The 10,460-nt window shown below is 31.1% G+C and overlaps 2 protein-coding genes across 2 annotated transcripts; both read right to left on the bottom strand.

Moving 5' to 3' along the window:
• Nucleotides 1–1,183: 1,183 nt before the first annotated feature.
• Nucleotides 1,184–1,966, bottom strand: LOC107945146 (snakin-1). The gene is made up of 2 exons (XM_016879007.2): nucleotides 1,828–1,966; nucleotides 1,184–1,727 (listed from the first exon to the last, which is right to left on the bottom strand). The coding sequence occupies exons 1-2, from the start codon at nucleotides 1,913–1,915 to the stop codon at nucleotides 1,543–1,545; spliced, it is 273 nt and encodes a 90-aa protein (XP_016734496.1). The 5' UTR covers nucleotides 1,916–1,966; the 3' UTR covers nucleotides 1,184–1,542.
• A 5,523-nt stretch (nucleotides 1,967–7,489) lies between these two features.
• LOC107940764 (vacuolar-processing enzyme-like) lies at nucleotides 7,490–9,456 on the bottom strand. Its single transcript, XM_016874217.1, has 5 exons — nucleotides 9,368–9,456; nucleotides 9,193–9,296; nucleotides 9,070–9,129; nucleotides 7,743–7,807; nucleotides 7,490–7,642 (listed from the first exon to the last, which is right to left on the bottom strand). Exons 1-5 carry the CDS (start codon nucleotides 9,454–9,456, stop codon nucleotides 7,490–7,492), a joined length of 471 nt encoding a protein of 156 aa, XP_016729706.1.
• Between the last annotated feature and the right edge of the window lie 1,004 nt (nucleotides 9,457–10,460).

The raw sequence follows: 10,460 nt of genomic DNA, 5'->3' as shown, positions 1-10,460 counted from the left end.
GGTCGGATGGGTCGGGCATGGTCAAAACGACGTCGTTTTGGGGCTTAAGTGTAGCCCCCAAAACGACGTCGTTTTGGAGGGCTATATAAGGCCTAAAATAACCAAAAAAAATCATTTGGGGAGAGGGAAAGAAAAAAGAAGAGAGAGGGAAGAGAGAAGGGAGAGAGAAGGGAGGGGGAAGGGGAATCCGGCCAGGGGGCCGGTCACCGGACGGCCACCGGAGGCTCGCCGGCACCGGCGCCGGCCACCGCGTGAAAAATATTTTTTTATTTTTTTTATTTTTTTATGTTTATACTTTTTTGTATTTTTTATATATATTAATATTTATGTATGGAAAATAGGTTTAGAGAACGAGACTAACAAAATAAAGAAAAAGATTACCTTATATTTGTAGTTTTTGATTTTTTTGACAACTTTAAACTTCTGATTTCAGTGTTAAAGTCACGGCTTGTACATGTGTTTCATTCTATCTTGGTTATTGATTTCTTTTGAACACTTGAATGAATGTTAAAAACGAAAACAGAAAAGAAAAAAACCCCCCATGGTGTTCGATTTTGCTTGTGGCTTTTATAGCCAAAAATACAATATTCTGTTAATGTTTATTGCTCCATTTTTTGTCCTTTTCCTTTGCTTGTTTGCAGGTGCGGCAAAGGCATGGTGTGGTAGACGGTATGGGGGTGTGTGATGGTGCTGGTGGCAGACAGCATGGGAGAGTGGGAGTAGTGCTGGTGGCAGACAGCATGGGAGAGTGGGAAGAGGCAAGTGGGAGTTTAGGGTTTTGGGATTGGGCTTGGATGTTGGGCTAGGTTAATTTTAGGTTTTGGGTTTGAGGATGGGTTAAATGGGCTTGGTATTAGTGGGCCAAAATTGGCCTACTACAGTTAATAACAACACAAAAAAAATTGATAGAATGTTATTAAATAATTGAAAAGGGGTCGTGGATGATGTAATGGAATGGTCCATAAAATAATTTCTCGTCAATAACATAGAAAAATTATTAAAATGATATTAAATAATTAAAAAAATATAGAGGATAATGTCAGGCCCTAATTAAAATGTGGAAAACCATTTTTCATCTATTGGTGCAGTAAATAAATAAAAGGTTTAGAATTTAATATATGTTTTAACTCATATTCAAAATTTTAATTATAATATTTTAAAATTTAAATTATAGTTTGAAGACTAACAAAATTCTTAAATTACTCATAAACCTCGTTGAAAAAGGTTACAACATTTTTCTACTTTTTAAATGCATTTTACCGACCCTGCAGACACCTGTGAATGGCACCATTTTCACCACCACCACCGCCACCCATGATCAAAAGACAACAAAACATGTGTGCATGGCGGTGGACACGGCGGTGATGGGAAAATATAAGGGAAATTTTATTCAACACTACCAAAACAAAAACCCGAAGGAAAACAACAGCAATAAAACAGTTCATTTTTATAATAACACCATCAGCATGCATATATATATATAGCCTCTTCGTCCTCGATCTTTAAGCTTGATGAAATCCCGAACTCGAATATATTTCATTTTCAAGGGCATTTGGGTTTGCCCTTGTTATTCACCTTGTCTCTGTAGCAAGGACACTCGTGTTTGTTCCCAAAAGTACCGGAAGGAACACATTTACACTCCTCGCAACATATGCCGCAATATTTGAAGCATCGATCCCAAACCGCCGCTTTATTGCACCTCCCTTTGCATTTCCCTTCACAAAAAGCTGCCAATTCCCCCACAAAAAAAAATTACATCAAAGATTAAAACACACACACACACACACACACCCAAGCTTAGATTATGAAAAAAATATGTTTGCTTACGTGAACGAGGCTGAGCCATTGTTGGTTCAAAAACTGAAGAACATAGAAGAAGAGAACAAAGCAGCAAAGTTAGAAACAAGAGCTTCATTTTTTTTTCCTTTTTATGATATCTTAAAGTTGCTTACTAGTGAAGAAGATGAGTGAGAGTGTATATTTATAGTGAAGTTTTGTACGTGTGTATTAAATAATAGTATGAAACACAGCTGGAGGGCACAATGAGCGGTGGGTTGAAGCACGGTCCACGCGGTTTCTGCAGATGGTGAGGGGAAAAAAGTTACTAACTGTAAGACCTTCGTTTTTGAGGGTTTCTTTTTTTTTTTTTTGTCCATTTCCGCCATTAACAAAAGGGCAAAGGTAGGTGAACCCTAGTTAATGCTACATGCTACGTACTTTATTTTAGTACATACACCACTTCACCATTTACAACCATGTCCTTTTACTTGTCCACTTTTCATTTTCTTTTCTAGCTAGTCCCGAGGCGAGGATCTTGGTCAAGGAGGGTGGCAAACTTGGAATCTATAATATATATATTAAGCATAATAGAGTTGATAGTAATGATTAAAATATTATTATTTATGAATCTCGTTGATCTAATGGATAGGGCGTTAATTGCTTTAGATGTGATTTTAGTTCGAGTCGCTAATTATGTTATTATTAGAGTTTTACTCTCCTCCTATAATTTACCAAAAAGAATATTTATAAATTATATTATATTATTTTGAATATATTTTTGTTATTTTTATATCTTTTATGTATATAAAAAGAATAAACACTAAATGATTTTTAATATAATAGAATATTTATTATATTTATAGTAGTGTTTTTCAATATAACTACTTTTTAATATATTTTTAATGTATTAGAAAATTTTTATTTTAACCTTTTTTTATGCATTTAGTGTTTTTTTTAAATGTAAATAAAAATTAATCTTAAAAATTAAATATGGACCGGCCAAGTTGGGCCTGGATTTACCTTTCTTAAATTGGATCGGATTTAGATAAAAAGTAAGTTCATTTTTGGGTTGAGCCCGAGATTGAAAAATTGATCTAAATATCTTGCATGGGTCTGACCTGAACTCAGCCCAGCCCATGAACACTTTTATGTCTATCCCACATTTGGTTCGCTGAAATTTAAATAGAGTAAAAATGTAATAATTATGCAATGGAAATGGAATAAAAATGTAATAGACATTAGGTTATTTGGTCCACTGACTTCTTTATCCTTATTACAAATAAAAATTTGTTTACAAAATAAATTTATTATTGTTTTAATTTATTCAATAAAATATTATTAAAAGAATTTATCTAAAGATAATATTTTAAATTTAATATTTAGTAATATTTAACACTTTACATTAAAATAATATATTTTATTATTAAATATACTTATAAATAATATTAAAAAAAATTTCTCTCATTATTTTAATCTATCCTTTATTTTTTTGGTGAAAAGATAGAAAATACAAAACAATTAACTAGCTCCCAAGGGATCCTCAAACAATCTTAATCCTAGACTTCTGCTACAAACCATCTTGACAACATTGTCTTGGATTGTGCTTTCTTCCCGAGAAATATGATGAATTTTTCATTGCTTAGTCACTTTCAAGATATAATGAATTCTTCTAACAAGCGCAGAATTAGAGTTTCTAAAAGAACCCTCTTGAATAGCATTCACAGCCTCAAGATTGTCCATTTGAATTGAGATCTTTCCGAATTGCCTATCTAAAGTAAGCTTCAAACCCTCTCTCACATCTCTTTATTGCATCTTCTACTTAATGTTTTGAGAACACTTTCAACCCTTGTTTTAAATTTATGATTTTGTTCAACATACAATAAAATAAATAAATAAAGGAAACCCAATGAAAAAGGATTGAAAGAAAAGAAATTTGTTGATGGATATTTCCATGAGAGTAAATCCTTAGAAAGAAAGGAAAAAATTCCCAAAGAAATTTCTCTGTAGTTTAGAGGACACCATTACAATTAGATGATAAAGGCTATTCCTTGGTGCCCTCAATAGGCCATTCTTTGGGTGGGGTAAGGAATGACAACGGAAGCCTGAAGTTCTGTTCGAAAAGTAAGAAGTTTTAACAAAAGTATAGATTTGAAAAATAAACTTGAACGGAAAAGTTTGGACAAAAATATAACATCGAAAAATGGGTTTGAAAAAAAAAGAGATCATTTTTCTAAACGAACTAGGCCTCAGGTAAGATTTTTTAGTTTGGGTTAGTCCTGTTTTGTTGTCGTTTTGCTATCATTTCATTATTAATATATTTTTAATGCATTGGAAAAAAATATTTTAATATTTTTAGCGTATTTGATGTATTATATTTTTAAATTTATTTATATATAAAAAAAATAATCTAATTTTTTTAAAATACGAGCGAGTTGAATTGAGTTTGGGTTTAATATTTTTAATTTTGATCGGGTTTGAATAGAATTTTAGATTCATTTTTCAGGTCGTACTTAGGTCTAGAAAATAAATTTAAAATTTGCATCAAACATGATCCTACTCATGATTAGGTCTAAACTAAATAATTAAAAAGAGTAAGCCTAACGAATAAGGGTGGAATGCATACCCTATTACATTTCAACCAAACACATTACTAAGGTTTTAAAGTATTTTCATTTGACAATAATAATGTTGCAGGTTTTATAAGTTGGAGGTTTAAGTGAACTTAACTCGATAATATATTTTCAAGTTTACTATTCAAGGGATTAAGATTTAAATTTTATATAAATAAAAATAAAATGTATTTTATAATCAATAAAAACAACTGAATAAGTTTTTACATTTTATATGACACTTATTTAAAAGTTATATTTGATACACTATTGATAAATAAATTTTATGTACCATTAATGCCTCATAATTTGCTATATCCTTAATAAATAAATAATATAAAGTTGAAGGACTTTCCAAAATAATATTTATCGAGATCGCCCCATAAATCTAATATTTCAAGATGTTATAATAAATGTTGATAATGGCGATAAAATGATTACAAAGAAAAAAAAATACATGAATTTTACGTGAATATTTTTAGAAAAAAACTACGAGTAACAAAAAATTTATTAATGTTGAAAAATAAATAATACAAGAATAGTTTTGACTCAAAGATTTTTTTATTTTACCATTATATTTATTTCTAACAAAAAAAAATCACTAAATGTGATAGCCCACCACCATAGACATATTTTACAGCAAATCTCATCAGAATCCATTGCTTGTTGAACTAACTGGGGGCTATACATCATCTTAGACTTTCCAACTGTGCAGCTTTTTAACCATTCCATCACGAACTGGATTGACTCACCTTTTGAAGCCTCCTTGCTTCCATAGACATCTTTGCACAGTTCTAGGGAAACATTATATAGCATTTTCATCTTGTTCAGGAGAGAAGACAACTTGTTTCCTGATAGATTTGACTTACCGTCTGGATTATACATTGCTTTGGAGACTCTGACAGATAAACCATTTATTTTCCTGTTGTTCCCCATTCTGATAACCCATCCATAGTTCATATTCATGTTTGTATCTGATAAAAGCAAAAGTCGTGTCAGTGTACTTCTCTTTTTTTGGATTTGTAGGCAATGTAAACATCTTCCACCCTGCCGTACACGTCGGAAAAATCCCACAACACCGACCTGCTAATATTATTGGCAAAAGCTGTGTATATATAGCTGTTGGCGGCGCGCCTCCATGACCACTCCATGACCACCAAGCTTGGAAACATATGTTGGACTTGCAATAATTTCAGGCAAATTAGTTTACCCTTTTTTTCCCTCTACGATAGTCTACATTAGGGCGAAATCAGGGAAAAAAAATTTTGAGGAGGGGTCGGAATTAAATTTTTTATTTTTACTATAGAAAAAAATGTAATTTCAGGCTTTTAATAGATTATATATTTGTATTTTTTAAAGAATTAAATCAATTTTTTTATTATTTTAAAGGGTCCAAAATGTAATTTTACTGTTATTAAATTAAAATTTTATAAATTATAAAGAAATATAAATAGAAAATTTTTCATTTTAAGGGTTAGCTCATCACTTTTTATTTTGACTCTTTTTGTTTGCACATTAACTAAAGTTTTTAAATTTTAAATTAGTAAAAGTGAGATTGTACTTTGACCCCTTTAAAATGATAAAAATTTAATATAATCTTTCAAAAATTATAAAAATATAAACTATTAAAATGATAAAATTATATTTTTACTATCGTAAAAATTATAATATAATTTTTATCTCTAAATTATTATTTTTTTTGCTTCGCTCCTGTATGATATAGTAAAATATTTGTGATTGTAATGTTTGTATTTATTGATGCATGGTTTGGGATTGATGATCTAAGGCGGTTTACATCGCCAAAGTCGTACTGAGACTTGTTGAGTATATTTTTTTTAGAGAAAGGAAGTTGGTAATAGAGAATAGAAAGTGGTAAGGATTTGTGTTATTGTTTTGTATACCCGAATCTCCCTTTTCCTGACATTTTGAGTAGTCTATATAATAAGGGGAAGATAGGTTATCTGCTTGATTGAGATAGTCATTGTCAGCAGTGCCACAAGTAATGTTCACTGGCCTTATTTGTTATTGGCAATATTTTGGAACAAATATCATTGAGCTATAATTCTAGGCATATGCTATTAATTGTAATTAATTTAATATGTTATTAAGTCGAAATCATTATATATAGAAGGAGATTTATTTAAGTTACGTGTAGAGAATTTTAACACTTATCTGTTCATTAATGGATTTGTAATTGTGAGTACATTGACAATGTAAACAATATTTTACTTGGTTTACAACCTAAACTTTTAGAAAGAAAACTTAAGGAAAGGAGATCTAGATCTTTAGGTACAAATGTGATATTGCTAAAGTAGAGTGTGTTAGGACTTAAACCACGCTTGAAAGATAGTGGATTATATCCCTGGTCAAGGACCATAGATCAGTGGCGAATTCAAGAGGGCTGGCAAGGCTCCGGTCCCCTTCAAATGGAAAATTTTCTATTTAAACCCATTTATAGTTTAGAAAATTTTAAATTAGTAATAGTAAAATTACACTTTACCCTTTAAAAATGATAAAAATTTGATTTAATCCTTTAAAAATTATAAATATATATGGCTGGCTCGCCCTTCCCATAGACATAAAGAAACCAAATTAGGTAAACAATTTGCTTATGGTTTACTGTGTTCATTGCAGTGACAATTCTAGTAACCATTGCCCCCTTGTTCTTGCAGTTATCTATTTGTTTCTTCATGCTTCTCGGGCCATGATAACCATTACCTCAATTCTCCACTTTGTGAGTGCAATATACTTTCCATCACAACTCACACTCAATATATCTTCTTTTTCTCATTTTAGTCCATTTGCTTCTTATTAATTTTAAATTTTCTTTTTTAGTTTCTGTTTCTTAATCTCTTAGGTTGAGGGTCAAAATAATAAATATATTTTTTTAAGGTTTTAGGATTTAAAATTTTTAAAAGAAAATTACTATTTTTTTTAATTACTTCTTAAAAATAAGAATAAAAGTTATAATATTTAGCATGAAATTATTTTGGAGTGTTTGTATTTGAATTTAGAGAATATAAACTAAGCAGCAAGGTTCAGTGTTAATATTAAACCATATGAACAAAATTTTCTACACCGAACCCTTTCTGAAGAGAGCTTCAATGATCGGAATGGATGCCGGCACAAGCTTCTGCCGATGCCTCAACCATCTGCTCCGTCCGAATTCCAGCATTGCATATGTTTGCAAAGGAAAGCATGTGTTTCATCCCATACTGGGCTAGCTTTCTATAGTGTATCTCAAAGAATGTCACCTGTGTAGGTCCAACACAACAGAGCATCTTCTTAAGCAGCAATAGCAGCAAAAAAACAAATAAAGCGACAAAAAATGAGGCTCAGAATGGAGAATATTACCATTTCCCTAAGGTTCCAACCATCAACAAGAGGTTGCCCTGCTGTGTCGTTTCTAGGGCACAAACCTTTTCCAAAAAATAGATAAGATCGGCATCACGCTGCTCAACAACACCTGTTGGTGGCTGCTAGTGGTCATCTTCGTCGTCGTCAAGGAATTTGAATTTAGCATTTGCACCGAAGTATAAGGAGAGATAATCATTGCATAATAAACCCCATCTCAACAATAAAATATAAACTTTAGGGTAAACTGCTTTAATAATTATACAATTATTAATATTTTTATTTTTGTAACTTAACTATAAAAATTTACAAAATAGTCACCCAACTATTAGTAAATTTCTTTTTTTTTTGTCATTCAATTTTGAAAAGTTACAAAATGGTCACCTAGGTATTTAATTTTGTCTTTTTTGTCACTAACTAGCTAGCAATGGTAGCTTTTAAAATTAACATAATAGCAATTTTAACCATCAACATTTATACATTGTGTTAATTTAGTCTTAATTTTAAAAAAAATATAACCCTCCACATTTAAACATTGTGTAATAATTTTTTTTGCTGTTATATTTCTTTGTAAGTTGTACTGTTGTTTTTGTAGCTCCGTCGAGCAGACATGAGCTAGGGTTTTTATTACTCCATTTTGCTATCAATTGATTGAGCTAAAAAATATATTTTTTTATGTTGCAATTTTGCTTTTCTTTGTGATCTCTTTCACCTAAAAAACTAAAAAAATTTATCAGAAAACACCAAAAAATCCAAGATAATAATTTTCATATTTTCTCATTCTTTTAAAATTAACCCTCAATTTCATAAAAAAAACTGCAAAAAAAAAACCAAACTACACAATGAGTTTAGGTTTAAACTTTTTAGAATAGATACTAAATTGACATAATTTATAAATATTGAAAGTTAAAATTGCTAATGCCAATTTTAGAAACTGCCAAGTTAGTGACCAAAAATTAAATTTATTAATAATTGGGTGACTACCAGTGTAGTTTACCCTTAATTTTAATTTGGACAGAAATAGATAGAGTTTTCTAAAACCATACACTTTCATATTGTTGCTGTAAAGTCTCGTTCCGCAAGTCATTTGCTTCACTGCACAAAAGAAACAGGAAGATGAAGATGATATGAAGTGAGTTTTATATATGTATAAGATGAGTATGGTTGCATATATACCAGTTTTCCAACCAACAAACACTGTATAAGTCTCCCAAACAGGTTTTAATGGGAGGACTTGGATGACCTCCAGGACAATAGGTTGCCCAGCTACTCTCTTCTTTGTTCGCCGCGGTGGTCGCATAGATATTCAAACCTTAGGGAAGAATACCCTTCAACATACTTCCCTGGATAAGTTGGTCAGCGTAAAGATGAATCTTGTCATGCATCCCTGGATTAACACCATAAAAATATAGGGTTTACAGTTTAGGATTTAGATATGTATGGTACTAACCAAGCGTTCCGGGACCACCATGATTGGAGTAGTATATGAAGATACGATCGTTGGGGCGACTATTAATGACCTTCCCACTACCGCCGGTGAGAGCAGCTTTGTTTCTGAGGATAACAGAGAAAAAGTTGTTAACAGTTATATTTTCCCACTATAACTACATGCATTGGATGGTAACCGACAGACGTCTCCGGTGGTATCTCCACTGGAGGAAATGAATGCAGCCACCAACAATTGAAGAAGAACACCGACCACAAGAGGAATCATGATTAGGCCAAGCTTTGATCAAATTTAACTTGAGAAAAATCAACACTTTGTATTGCTTATATATAGAAGCATGCATGCATAAGCTGAATAACATTTAAGAAGATTTAATAATTTAATCTTTCATCATGTTTTTTTTTTAAATATATAAATTAAAAAATAACAAAGAAAACATTTTATATAACACATAAAGTCATAAAATATTAGTAAAAGAAAGCTATATAAAAAAAATGATTCTAGCTCAGGGTGAAACCAGAAAATTTTTGTAGGGGTTGAAATTAAATTATAATTTTTAGGATAGTAAAAATGCGATTTTATTATTTTAATATCCTATACCATTATAATTTTTAGAGGATTAAATCATATTTTTATCATTTTTAGCGGGCAAGGGATAATTTTACCTTTACTAATTTAAAATTTTAAAAGTTTTAAAAGGTCTAAATCGAAAAATTTTCATTTTAGGGGGCCAGGCACCCTGCTAGCCCCTTTAGTTTCGCCCCTGTTCCAGCTTCTAATTAATTGTATTTTTTGTGGTTGAAAATATTTGTTTATTTACCTCTTAGGTCACCATGTATTTAACATTTGAAAGATTACGGTTAATTAAGGTAATTAGAAATTAAGGTAATTTTGTAAAATTGAATATTAGGGTTATGATTCTCAAATTACAAATAATATGATTTTTTTGACTTTTCATCTTTTAAAAAGAGAGAACCATCATCTCTTAAAGTTATGTATTAATTTGAAAGATTAAAATCACGAGACTTTATATAAAATGAAGTCCTCACCATTTGACATTGACGATATGAAATCTGTTGCATAATTAGCTTCATGATAAATAGTCTTAGGATGTTATCCTACTTAGCTAAGTTACAAACTTCTTTATATAATAGTTTTATACTCTTTTTCTGGCTTGGACACTTGGCAACGAGAGATGCGACTTCAGAAGCACCCACAGATAGCTCTTTGTCTTGCACCACCCGAGTGGTCATCCATTAACCAACCACTTG

Source organism: Gossypium hirsutum, chromosome A04, assembly GCF_007990345.1.
Source record: "Gossypium hirsutum isolate 1008001.06 chromosome A04, Gossypium_hirsutum_v2.1, whole genome shotgun sequence".
Lineage (NCBI taxonomy): Eukaryota > Viridiplantae > Streptophyta > Magnoliopsida > Malvales > Malvaceae > Gossypium > Gossypium hirsutum.
This window is presented reverse-complemented; position numbering and strand designations above follow the sequence as displayed.